At 46.1% G+C, this 14252-nt stretch overlaps 1 protein-coding gene across 1 annotated transcript in view; it reads left to right on the top strand.

Annotated features, from left to right (window-relative positions):
* The window catches only part of BFSP2 (beaded filament structural protein 2), a 64111-nt gene that overhangs the window by 37367 nt on the left and 12492 nt on the right, over positions 1–14252 (top strand). Inside the window, exon 6 of the mRNA XM_082259500.1 lies at positions 1322–1542. Within this exon, the coding sequence (XP_082115626.1) occupies positions 1322–1542 (221 nt within the window). The remainder of the gene's footprint in view (positions 1–1321; positions 1543–14252) is intronic.

The following is a 14252-nucleotide window of genomic DNA, read 5'->3' as shown; positions in this document are numbered from 1 at the left end:
TTGTGACAGCAATAAAAGTGATCAGATTGTTTTTTTTTTTAAAACCTGTGTTAAAATGTAAAAATAAATAAATAAATAGGAAAAAAAATTAACTACCCCCATCGCCGTTAGTTGGTGCACGAAAGAAAACGTAAATGGAAGTCGCACCGCAAATGAAATTGCTATTCAAACCACACATGTGAGGTATCGCAATGAGCAATAATTTAAAAAAAAGAGCCACACTCTAACTCTAAACTGGTAACCGTTAAAAAATTTTAAAGTGTCGCCTATGGAGATTTTTATTGACCTCAGTTTGTCGCCATTCCTCGGGTGTGCGCAATTTTAAACCACAACATGTTGGGTATCTATTTACTCGGCGTGACATCATCTTTTACAATATACAAAAAAATGCTCTAACTTTACTGTTTAGTTTTTTTTAAATGCAGTGAAATGTGATTTTTCGTAATTTTTCCAAAAAAATGGGGTTTGAAAGACCGCTGCGCAAATACCGCGTGACAAAAAATATTGTGATGACTGCCATTTTATTCTCCAGAGTCTTTGCTAAAAAAAATATATATATATAATGTTTGGGGGTTTTAAGTTGCTTTTTAGCAAAAAATACTGATTTAAACTTGTAAACAAAAAGTGTCAAAAATAGGCTTGGGGGTAAAGTGGTTAAAATACATTAAGGGGATGAAAAAGGTTTAGGAGGGAAGTTTATTCAATATAAAACCAAAATCAATAACACGGTGACATGACCTTGAATTAGCTGGAGGACTAATCTTAGAAAGTATTTTTTTACTGAAAGGGTAGTTGATGCTTGGAATAAACTTCCAGCAGAGGTAGTGAGACAGTCAACAGTAAATGGCTTCAAACATGCTTGGGACAAACATAGATCTATACTCAGACAGTAAAGTTAACGAAAAAGAAAAACTAAGAAAAATTTGCAGACTCGATGGACTACTTGGTCTTTTTCTGCCATCACTTTTCTATATTTTTTGTCAAAAATAAATTTTGACAAACCTGAAAACTGATTGGCTACCATGCACAGCTGAACTAGATTTTGCAATCTCCAGTTTTAACAAATAAACCCCAGTGTAGAACCCACATGTTTTAATATGAAAAAGTACAATTTTGTAAAAACTCCAAGGAACCTAAATAATATGGGCATTCTAAATTAGTTTGCTGTTTGCAACTACAACATGATTCAGACTATATAAAGAACCTGGCAAAATCTTCATACACTGTGCCCTGATAATTGTGAAGGAGCAATGGGTAATTAACTACTGGGTAGTTTTATCAATGCTGTTATATAAATATATTTTTATATATGTGTTTACAGAAAAGAGGTTTGGAGAACTCATTGCATGATGCTAAACACTGGCATGATATAGAGCTCCAGAACCTTGGCTCTGTGATCACCAAGCTGGAAGCAGAACTGGAGGAAATCAAAAGTGAGACTGAGCAGCATCAGAGGGATCGAGAACATCTGCTGTCTCAAAAGTTGCAGCTTGAAAAAGAAATAGCAGCGTACCACTCTATTTTGGATGGGGTGGAAAATAGGTAAGTGTGAAAAATAGGTATTGCTAAATTATGGCTGCATTGTTAGCTCTATATTGTTTGAATTGCTATTTTTATTTATTTCCTATTAATACATTTTGTTGAAGCATTGTTAAAGCCAAACACAATAATTTACAGTGCCTTGAAAAAGTATTCCTACCCCTTGAAATATTCTTTATTTTGTCTTTAGGGATGGGTAAATGGTTCGGCCTGAGCATTAGACCCCAACAACCACAGCCCAAGGTTGTTGGGAAGAGGCCCTTGTCCTCATCAACATGGGGACAAGGGTTCTTTTGGGAGGGGGGGCCAGAGCCTACCACTCCAAAGCACCCACCGCTGAGGGTATGTGGCCTGGTATGGTTCAGGAGGGGGGCCCAGCTGGCTCGCCCCCCCCCCCCCCGTCTTTCCTGACCTGTCAGGTTGCATGCCCGGATAAGAGTCTAGGATGTATTTTGGGGGGACCCCAAGCCATTTATTTATTTATTTATTTTTTTGGTGTGAGGTTCCCCCTAAAATCCATACTAGATCCGAAGGGCCTGGTATGGACTGAGGGGGGGGGGGGACTCTATGCATTTTTTTTATTTATTTTTTACAATAACAATTGCTGGGTGCCAGCAAGTGTAACCACAAGTCATTTTAAATACAATTTTGACTAATTTTTTACTTGAAAAATGTCATTCTTGCTGTTGCATGTTTTATGCATGCTACAGATGCGCCACATCAGGAGTGGACTGACCATTCTGCCTGAGTGCCCGGGGTCAGGGGGGCCCCATGAGAGATTCAGTCAGCCCCTTGAGGTGAGGAGGCCACAATATACATCCCTGCCACGGGGCAAAGCCAGCGAGAGAGCTGAGGGCTGCAGAGTGCAGACAGAGCGGAGTCATCTCCGAGCCTTGTGTGCAGCAGCAGGTCAGTGTACTATCACACACAGGGCCGCTATCGGGGGGCGGCACATCTGCCACCAGGAGTCCCACACGCGGCGATCGCCCTTCTACCCACCTCTCTTCCCACTGGCAGCCATACACAGCTCACTGAGGATCCTCCTCCTCCCCCCCCCCCCGCTCCAATGTTCTGATGTACACATAGGAGGTGCCCGGGAGGAGGGAGATTTACCCACAAGAGCTGTGCTGATGATCTGAGGTCTGTGTAGAGTTTATAGATACAGTGGAGGGGTCACAGTAACCGGGGGGGGGCAAGGAGCATGGATGCACACATGGTGGAGTGATGGGGGGGCTAGAGGATATGTGCTAGGGGGTGCTTTGGGAGGGGAGAGGACTTCTGCTAGTGGGGGAGGGGGTCCTTTCCCCTTCCAAAGCACCCCCTAGCACATATCCTTTTATCCCCCCAAATCAAAAGATGCCACGTCTCTCTCTGTCCTCCTTCCACGGCATCCCTCAGTCCTCCTCCCACGGTGTCCCTCTCTGTCCTCCTCCCACAGCGTCCCTCAGTCCTTCTCCCACAGCGTCCGTCTCTGTCCTCCCCCAAGGCGCCCCTCTGTCCTCCTCCCGGGGCGTCCCTCCGTCCTCCTCCCGGGGCGTCCCTCCGTCCTCCTCCCGAGGCATCCCTCTCTGTCCTCCTCCCCCCGGGTCCCTCTGTTCTCCTCCCATGGCGTCCCTCAGTCCTCCTCACATGGGGTCCCTCTGCCCTCCTCCCACTGTGTACCTCTATCCTTCTCCCATGGCCTCCCTCTATCCTCCTCCCATGACGTCCCTCTGTCCTCCTCCTACGGCATCCCTCAGTCCTCCTTCCAGGGGGTCCCTCTGTCTGCCTCCCACGGCATCCCTCTGTCTTCCTCCCACAGCGTCCCTCTGTCCTCCTCCCACGACATCCCTCTGTCCTCCTCCCACAGCATCCCTCTGTCCTCCTCCCACTGCGTCCCTCTGTCTTCCTCCCACGGTGTCCCTCTGTCTTCCTCCCACGACGTCCCTCTCCGTTGTCCTCCCACTGCGTCCCTCCCCGTCCTCCTCGCACAGCACCCCTCTCTGTCCTCCTCCTACGGCGTCCCTCTCCGTTTTCCTCCTGAGGGGTGCCTCTCCACCCTCCTCCCACTGCATCCCTCTCCGTCCTCCTCCCATGGTGTCCCTCAGTCCTCCCCCCACAGCATCCCTCAGTCCTCCCACGGCGTCCCTCTCTGTCCTCTTCCCACGGCGTTCCTCCATCCTCCTCCCAGGGTGTCCCTCTCTGTCGTCCTCCCACGGCGTCTCTCTCTGTCCTCCTCCCACGGGGTCCCTCTGTCCTCCTCCCACAACATCCCTTGGTCCTCCTCCCATGGGGTCCCTCTGCCCCCCTCCCACAGCGTACCTCTGTCCTCCTCCCACGAGGTCTCCCTCTGTCATCCTCCCACAGCGTCCCTCTCCGTAATCCCTCCACGGCATCCCACTCCGTCGTCCTACCATGACGTCCCTCCCCGTCGTCCTACCAAGGCGTTCCTCTCTATCCTCCTCCCATCAAATATGGGATTTTACTGCCTCAAACCTGCAAATGTTGTGTACACCTCTGGCCAGTGGGCGGATTTTGGGGAATGGCCAGTGGGCAGGCCCTAGGGAAGTGGTGGTGAGGCCAGGGGGAGGGGGGGCAGGCCTAAAGCTGTGTAAGGGGCCTCAAAATTTCTAAAGGATGCCCTGATCACATAGTTTAGTGTGTGTCTATAATTACCAGGCCAGCTGAATGAGTGTTCCTTCTTGTCCAGTGCCCATCTACCAGGTGCTATTCACTAGTACACTGAGTGCACACTGATATCAATGTTATATATAGGAATAGCACTCATTGTAGCACAGATATTAGTATTATAGGTACTAGCACTCAGTTTACAGAGATTAGTGTTATATACAGGGAATAGCACTTAGTGAGTGCTATTCCCTATATACAGTATAACACTTATATCTGTACAATGAGTCATTTTACCATAATACTGACATCTGTACACTTTAGCGGGAAGAATACTCCTTACATTGGTGTTCAGTGGGAAGAATGTCCCTTACATTGGTGGTCAGTTGGAAGAATGTTCCATACATTGGTGGTCAGTGGGAAGAATGTCCCTTACATTGGTGATCAGTGAGAAGAATGTCTCCTTACATTGGCATACCTACCAACTTTCTGAGATGGAAATGAGGGACACCTATTAGCAAAGGTATATAGACATAGGACACACCCCTGCCACACCCCCTTAAAGCACACCCCCTTAAAGGAAAATTATACAAAAAAATGATGAGTTAAACCCACAAGTGCTTTTTTTACCATTACTATTCTTTTATGCTGGCTTTTGAAATTTACAAATGCAGCAATTTTTAAAATTGTATGAATGCTTTAGATCTTACAAACACTTTTGAAGGATAAAAAGTGAATTTTATATTCAACTATATAGATCAGACCAAAATGAGGGACAAATGAGGAGGAAAGAGGGACAGAGGGACTTTGTTCCAGGGACAGTCCTTTAAAATCAGGGACAGTTGGGAGCTATGCATTGGTGGTCAGTGGGAAGAATGTCCCTTACATTGATGATCAGTGAGAAGAATGTCTCCTTACATTGGTGATCAGAGGGAAGAATGCCCCTTACATTGGTGGTCAGTGGGAGATGGAGGAGGACACACTGAAGGAGCTCTCTCTCTGAGAACCAGCCTTTTTCAAGCCTGGGCATTGCCTACTAGCTTGGCCCAGGAACAATGCCTGGTCCTGGGGAAGGCCCTGGGAGGGATACCCTGGATGTAGAGGACCTAAATGTGGGTCCAGGCCCTGGTGAGGACACGGATGTCTTCAGCCAGAAGATTATCAATCATTTTAGGGCGATTGGAAGAGCTGAAGAAAAACGTAGTTTTGAGGGCTGAACACAAATCCTTTGGAACCAAGTACTGCAAGGACTGGAGTAAAAATTGTACAGCCATGAAACCTGAGTCACAAGAATTGAAGGAAAAGTAAAGTAACAATCCTTATTATTGGAGAAGTTGAAAGCCAGAAGTGGAGCATTTAAAGAAAAGTTTGATAATGAGAGGAGATTTGACAGGCAGACATCAGCAAGCTCTGTGGATTAGCAGCCTCAGGTAATGGATGACAAAGCTCCATCTGCCTCTGCACCTCTTCCCCCATGTCAGGCCTGGGAATCACCAGTGGCAACCAGCCAGGGGATTGAGAGTGAGCATGGCACCCTGACCTTCATCCAGCAGATGGAGTCACTCCTGGGAGCAGACAAGTTTGCCTTTTTTGATGATCCTTTAGAAGTCCCTGAGGATAAGCAGAGGAGATACAAACCAGCAAAGCCAGTACTGGTGGAGAAATCCCAGTACACCAAGCTGCCTTCCAACATGTCTGCCCCACCTGCTGTGGTGGATGGTGTCCCAGGTTAGAAGCAGAAAGAGAAGGAGCCCCGCAAACAGCTGCTTGTTTGTATTTCTGCTGTGGAGAAACCCAGTGCAGACACGCTGGGAAAATTCCTGACAGAGGTGTCACCAGACCATCAGAGTAATGTGGATGGACCTGCATCAAACACCCCAGGCATGGATTTTGCTGCTCCTGCTGAGACCAGTTTTCCCTCTACAAGCAAAATGGCTGCCAGCTCCAACGAGTCTGCTTCACCTTCACCTGAGCCTCCCAATGTTCCAGTGCTGATTGGCCAGCTGATTGTTGGTGGGGCAGGGGATCAGCATGGTGCAGCCATGGAAGTCTCATGTAATGTTTCACCTCTTGCTGTGTAAGGGTCCTTTCAGACAGGCTTTCTGTGTGTTTTGCTCAGCGGGGATCCATCCGCTAATCCCCACGGTGTAGGTGGATGACAGGTCTGACTCCGCTCACTGTGCTGAGACGGACCTGTCAGAGCCCCGCTCTTCTCTATGGGAGATCAGGTGAAAATGGTCCGCTTTCATCCTATCCAATCCGATCCTCCAGACGGATGGAAAAAAGGGTTTCTATCTGTCTGGATTTCACAGACAGGATTGGATTGGATAGCAGAGGGTGTCAGCAGACATGTCACTGCTGACATCCGCTGCTCTATAGGGATACATGGAGTATCCGATCAGGTCCGCCTGAAAAACTGACAGGAGAACCTGATTGGAAAGCCCGTGTGAAAGGACCCTTAGAACAGTATTTAATTTACACAGCTAAAAACCCTGTCCTAGTGGAGGAGAAGATGACAGCTGGAGCTGAAGCTCTTACCAGTGCAGCAGCAACTATGGACACTGCTGTGAAGACAAGAAGAATTATGAATATGCCAGCAAGTATTAAGAATGACAATAATGATAAAGCAATTAATTTGGTGTTAGTGGGTGGTGGTGAAGGGGTAAGTATTGCTGGGAAAAATAAAAATGCCATTTCTCCCCCTGCTCAGCAGAGGAAGGATTCATCGGTTGTACAGATCATACCCGAATCTGTACAATCATTATCTGGTTCAAAACAAACGGATGGATCTTCTGCTGGGAGGAATATAGGGATGCTATGCTTCAATTTTGGGGAGTCGCACCACTGTAGGTGGTGGGAATTTTGATAATTATAATAATCACATTTCAGGGAGGTTTGGTGTGTGTGTGTGTGGGGGGGGGGGGGGGTTAGTGGGTACAGGAGGAGGAATGTGGTTCAGTTAAAGTGGGAGGGTGTTTGAGCTGGTTTTAGAGATGGAGTTTAAAGCCCGTGATATTTTTGCTTTAATTTGCCCAATGGGAATTTATGAATTTGATTTGTCTTTTGTGAAACCTGAGAGTTTGGATCTCTTTTGGGAGAGATATAGGAGATGCAAGGGCCTTCAGCAGTGGAGTGGTTTGGTGCCAAAGGTGATTTCAAGGCAGCTTTTAAAAAAAATCGGTGATAATCTTGGTGCATAACAAATCAATACCATAGACTGATTTAGTAGTATAGCAATGCTGATATGGTGAGGTCCTCACTCCACTGCGGAAGGTCCTTGATGAGCATAGGATATGGACAGGGGCCTGGACAAAGTCACTAAAATTGAGGGTGCTGGGCAATGTAGTTCTGAGATAGACTGACCATTTTCTACCAGGGTCAGCCTAAGGTTTGTGGTGATAAAGGCCACTTTGCATCGTCCTGCACCATCAATAAGAGCTCACTGTTTCAGGGTTTAGGCCATTTGGCCAGAGAATATGGTGGGTAGGAAAGTGCGCTGATTCAATATAGGGTGTGCTGCTACCTTAGAGTGTATGTTGTAGAATATGTAAAGAAATCAGGTGCGCTGCCCTAGTGCATATGTGCAACATACAAAATGATGCAAACAAATAAACCAAAAATGCAATAATAATGCAAAAAAATGAAAACGTATGCAATTCGTGTAAAACAAAAAATGTCCAGAAGGTGACTAGTGATACACCAATGTGCAATAAAAGTCCATGTTATAAGTCCATAAATAAAGTGCAAAAAATGGTGACATAAACTTCCAGCTTGGGGAAAGGTGAACTGTGATTGGAAGGTGCAAAGTCCCACCACCAGCTTGGCCTCTTACCAGAAGTTAAACGTTAAGGGCATATATGAATATGACCGCTCCAAAGGTCATGCAGCCAGGTAGAAAAGTTCCCAGAAATACAGAAGGCACTCTGACACACTCGTGCTCCCTAGACTCTTACCGGACAAAAGCCAAACAAGAAGCCTGGTTCTATGGTGATGAGTGGTCCTGCCGGGGGTTACTGGACTCTAGGATGGCTGATGTAGTTGCTTGTGTCCAAGAGGAACAGACCCAGTCAGAAAGCCTGACGAAAGAAGATCCTGCCAAAGGTGACTAGACTCTGATTGGCTGCTGTAACTCCTTAGTCTGGTTGACCTCAATAATAGGGGACACAACAGAGGGGACAGCAATAGTGCATTACCAACAGTAGATATTATTAAAAACAAATGGTTGCACTTACAGTTGTGAAGACAATAATAGCGAGTTCCCTCACGGAGGAGCTGTATGGCGAGGTCCGCCTGCAGTGCGGACCGCTGCCTGGTCTAGATGTGATGACGCGGCGCCTCCTCTCTGACGCGTTTCTCCTGATAGGGCATCCACTTAGATAGGAGGATATCTAAGTGGATGCCCTATCGGGAGAAACGCGTCAGAGAGGAGGCGCCGCGTCATCACATCTAGACCAGGCAGCGGTCCGCACTGCAGGCGGACCTCGCCATACAGCTCCTCCGTGAGGGAACTCGCTATTATTGTCTTCACAACTGTAAGTGCAACCATTTGTTTTTAATAATATCTACTGTTGGTAATGCACTATTGCGGTCCCCTCTGTTGTGTCCCCTATTATTGAGGTCAACCAGACTAAGGAGTTACAGCAGCCAATCAGAGTCTAGTCACCTTTGGCAGGATCTTCTTTCGTCAGGCTTTCTGACTGGGTCTGTTCCTCTTGGACACAAGCAACTACATCAGCCATCCTAGAGTCCAGTAACCCCCGGCAGGACCACTCATCACCATAGAACCAGGCTTCTTGTTTGGCTTTTGTCCGGTAAGAGTCTAGGGAGCACGAGTGTGTCAGAGTGCCTTCTGTATTTCTGGGAACTTTTCTACCTGGCTGCATGACCTTTGGAGCGGTCATATTCATATATGCCCTTAACGTTTAACTTCTGGTAAGAGGCCAAGCTGGTGGTGGGACTTTGCACCTTCCAATCACAGTTCACCTTTCCCCAAGCTGGAAGTTTATGTCACCATTTTTTGCACTTTATTTATGGACTTATAACATGGACTTTTATTGCACATTGGTGTATCACTAGTCACCTTCTGGACATTTTTTGTTTTACACGAATTGCATACGTTTTCATTTTTTTGCATTATTATTGCATTTTTGGTTTATTTGTTTGCATCATTTTGTATGTTGCACATATGCACTAGGGCAGCGCACCTGATTTCTTTACACATTTGGCCAGAGAATGCACCAAGATTTGGTGAAATTTGTGCCAGCAAATATGGGTCATCCATATAGCCAGTGCCCAGAGGCACTACATAACTTGCCAGGATTGGAGACTGAGCTGCAAAGGCTTGATAAAGAGGATGAAGCAGCTGAAGCTAGGGAGGAAACTGTTGTTGCCCCTCCTGTGTCTGTTGTGTCAGATTCTGTTTTCCCTGGTGATATGGTCCCTGATTCTGTCCCTCCTGGGGTTTTTCCTACATCTACTGTGCATAGATCCTCCAGACTAGCGGAAGCTGCTGGGGGGGGGGCGGGTTTAGCGGATCTTCCCTCTTGGCCTACTCCACCTCCAGTCACTGTCCCTCGACAGCGCAAATGTGGCCAACAGAGTGTAGGGGTGCTGGATAGTGTTGGAGTCGATGGGGTTGAGGGAGGGGTGTCCATGTCCCACGTCTCACCATCTGTTGAGGAGGATTCAGATGATGAGGGGTGGGAGAGGATTAAGAGAAAGAAAAAGAAGAAGAGGAAGACCAGTAAAGCAGTCATTTCTTCCCTACAGTCGGACCCAGGAGGGGTTCCTCTTGGCAACACATTTTCTGTTTTATTAGGGGATGAGTTGATATCAGATTTGTCTATTTCTTTATCATCAATGGATGAGGGGGAGTCATGTAATCTGAAGAGAGCTGTTTTGGGGGATGAGAGTGTGGTAGAGGTTAAGAAACGACTACCTCAATCATCCAGATATCAGTTCCCGCTCAGATAATGGTGGCGACCATTAATGTCGCCAGCATTAAATCTGCAAGAACGTGTGATATTGCCTTATTTTTGCTCAGTGAGTTTGATGCTGAGATTTTATTTTTGCAAGAGACCTGGCTCAATACTTTGGCTGATGTCCATCTAGCAAAAGGGAGTAGAGATGCAGTCCCTCCATTTGTTCTCTTGCAGCTGAGCCTTGCAGCTGAGTTGCTGTGCTTTTTAAAACTGATATGGTAACGTGTTGGTGGGTAATTGAGGTAGAAATGGGGTGATGCATGGTCTTCAATGTCTTTTTTAGGGGCAGGACCTGCGCCTGATTAATATCTATGGACCGCAGTCAAAATGGAACAGGAAATACCTGCTCGCAAAGATCAAGCTCTTCCGTTTTTACATCTCAGCAGGTTGTCTTTGGAGGTGACTTTAACACCATAATTAGGCCTGAAGACAGGGGAGGCTCCATTGACAGGCTGGGTTACGATAGCGTTTTTCTTAGAGATATGGTTAGACAAGCAGGCCTGGTAGATGTGCACATTAAGCACTGCCCTGGCAGCACAGGATTCACATTTCAGAGAGGGAATAGTCAGAGTAGGATAGATAGGATTTTTTAAAGGAGAACTCCGCTTTCTCAGCTCCTGAGGTGAGGGCAGTGGAGTTCTGTATGCTGTTTGTAACTCTGAATGCCTCGAGCACTCCACCAAGGAGAAGGGGTACCTAGAAACTGAATTCAGCTCTCCTGGAAGCTGTAGAGGTAAGACAATCCTTTGAGGATTTTTTTCAGGAACAGCTTTCTATTCTGGACTTTTTTAGCATTAAGTCAGAGTGGTGGGAGCTTTTGAAACAAAGGGCGATTGGACTTTTCAAGGCCATAAGTAAGAAGAAGCAGCTTGGTATGTACATTGTCTACCAGCATTTGGAGGAAGCTTGATTGTCTTATCTTGTATTGAGGAGATCCAGGGGAGTTCTCTGAGGTGTAGCTTCTTCTTAGGAAGTGTCAATATGACCGGCATGCCTCCTTGGTTCAGGAGAGAGATTATGGGAAAAATCACTTGCCTGAACTGTAAGCAAGGCATAGCAGTTAAGACAGTCATAACCCTGGTGAAGTCCAGTTAAGGGATCCTGGAGATCTTCAGGTCAAATTACGCAGACCTTCGGGGAAGAAAGGTGGGACAGTTTTTGGGACAGGATGGAAAGCTTTCTGGATTCTACTCCAGGATTGGAAAATGGTATATTGCCTTTGTTGGATTTGACAGAACCAATTTCAGCGAATGAGGTAGTTCATGTTATATAGAAGCTGGCTACCAAAAAATCCCCTCGGCCAGATGGGTTGACAGCTGAATTCTTTAAGTGTTTTAAGTCCATTCTGGTTCCCTTTTTAGCGGAGGTTTATAACAGCTGTCTAGAAGGGGGTTCACTCCCTCCCTCCGTGAGGCAATCCGCTGCGATTCTTCTGTCAAAAGGTAAAGACCCCTCAATGATTGAGAACTTGTGCCCCATCAGTCTTCTCAATGTTGATAGCAAGATCTTGGTGAAGATTTATTTTTTGGCGCTTGTCGTCAGTGGCAGGCAATTTGTTGTTCGATCATCAGCACTGCTCGGTTTAAAGTAGAAGTAGTACCTTTTCAGCATTTTTAGCTGTCCAGGAGGCTTTGGAGCGATGTAGGGCTGCTGGATGGAGAAAGTACTTGCTGACATTGGATCAGGCGAAGGCTTTTAAATGAGTCAATCATGAGTACCTGTATTTGCTACTTGGTAGATACGGCCTGCAGGGGAGGTTTATAGAGTGGCTGAAAACATTATATAAAGGCACTGAGAGCTTCCCACTTGTTAATGGTTGGGTTGGACAGCCTTTTCAGGTTGGCTCTGGTGTGCGCCAGGGGTATACTTTGAGCCCCCTGCTATATGCATTCGCAATTGACCCCTTCATAAGAAGGTTAGAGGGTGGATCATTGTGCGGGGTGCTTTTGGGCATTGCTGGTGTGCCGCCTTTAAAGGTCGTGGCCTATGTCGATGATGTGTCTATTATTATCTCCAGTATGGAGGAGGCACAGGAGGTGGTCTCTGTGATAGAGCAGTACACGGTGGCTTCTGGCTCTAAAGTCAACCATGAAAAGAGTGACGTTTTCTGGATGGGTGAGGACGGTGAAAGCTTTGAACTTTTAGGTGCCTTCCCAGAGCCCCAGCAGGAAATTAAAGTGTTGTACATCAAATTTGGTCCTGGTGACTATGGTCATCAAAATTGGGAAAGCAGGTTGGTGGATGCCAATGCCAAAGTAGCAAGCTGGAAGAAATGGAAACTTTCCTTGAGGGAGAGAGTTGACTTGATCAAAACTTACCTGATCCCGATCTTTTTATATGTCAGCTTTGTCTGTATCTTGCGTGGGAGGGTGGCCTAAGAATGGTCAACCCTATAGTTTTCTTTTCTCTGATCTTTTTAAAGTACAATCTTGGTAATATGTTAGCAAAGACCCCTCCGGGATGGGTTGGTATTTTCCAATCTTGGTTAAGGCCTTTTCTACAATGTTGGGAAGATGGCGGGCCAGTGAAAAGTCTGAGAGTCCGACATGGCAAGCTTCCTGCTTATGTTGCCCCATTCTGAAAATACTTTGGCAGTGGAAGGTGACAGTGGAGGATATTAAGTCCTTCCCCAGGAAGCTTCTGGAGAAGAGGATTTTAGGCTCTGCTTTCAGTGTGTCACTGGCCTTAAGGGATTGCCCAGGTTTCGTGAGGAGGGATGGGTTGCCTTTAATCAATTTGGGAAGAATCCCTTTGAAGTTTGGGTATCAAGTTTGGCTCGTTTTCCATGGAAGGCTCTATGTGAGAGGGAACCTGAAGCATCGCCCTGTGGATGATCGGAATTGTCCTAGAGCAGAGTGTGTTGGTAAAGTGGGGTCTATGAACCACTTTTTGCTCCAGTGTTCCTTTAACATAGAGGTGTATGAAAGGGTTGGGAGGGCTCTAGGCATCCCCTTTCTCTAGCGCATGAGTTATGCGGAGTGGGTGTACGGGGCATTCCTGACTCATTGAGATTTTGATTTGGATACACTTTTTCTAGTTAGTATAGTTGTCCATTACTTCATAAGGAATGCACAGTGCCAGATTACCCTTCGGAAAAAAGTCCTCCCTGTCGAGGTGGTGGTGTACGATATTCTGGGTGAGGATGGGAACATTTGGGGTCTTGAGAAGGGCAGGGAGCCTCGAGCGGTCTGGATAAGGGCGTGGAGTAATATCAGACCTGCCTTTGGTAAACTATCCATCTCTGGGTAAGGAGCTATTTTCCTATGTTATTTCTTTCACTCCCTTAGTTTTTGTTGGCTAATATCTTCTTTTTGAAGAAGGGCTGCATGCATAATGGGGGTGGTTTTTGTTTCCTGACCTCGCAGGTTTGATGTCTGGTGTAGTGGTGTGAGTCCTACTAAGATTATTTTCCCTGGTAATGACATTGATGTGAGTTTTGTTCTTACTGTAAAGCCATTCTTTGTTTGAGAGCAGAATTTGCTATATATTTTTTCCCTTTTCAAGTAAATATGTATATATTTATTTATGTATATTGATTTTATGCTTACTGATTGCAAGACCTTTAATAAAGAAAAATTGGGAAGAATGTCTCTTACATTGGTGGTCAGTGAGAAGAATGTCTCCTTACATTGGTGGTCAGTGAGATTATTGTCTCCATACATTGGTGGTCAGTGGGAAGAATGTTCGTTACATTGGTGATCAGTGAGAAGAATGCCCCTTACATTGGTGGTCACTGGTCAGTGAGAAGAAGGTCTCCATACATTGGTGGTCACTGAAAAAAATGTCTCCTTACATTGGTGGTCAGTGAGAAGAATGTCTCCTTACATTGGTGGTCAGTGAGAAGAGCGCTTCTTACATTGGTGGTCAGTAAGAAGAATGTCTTCTTACATGTTGAGTCAGTGAGAAGAAAGTTCCTTAAATTAGTGGTCAGTGGGAAGAATGCTTCTTACATTGGTAATTCTGTAGAAAGAATGCCCCTTATATTGTTGATCAGCGAAGAAAATGTCCCTTACATTGGTGATCAGTGGGAAGAATTTCCCTTACATTGGTGGACTGTAAGAAGAATTCCCCTTACAATGGTGGTCGATGGGAGGAATGGCCCATGCATTTGTAGTCAGTGAAAAT

Source organism: Pelophylax lessonae (assembly GCF_965119305.1).
Source record: "Pelophylax lessonae genome assembly, chromosome: 5".
NCBI lineage: Eukaryota > Metazoa > Chordata > Amphibia > Anura > Ranidae > Pelophylax > Pelophylax lessonae.
This window is presented reverse-complemented; position numbering and strand designations above follow the sequence as displayed.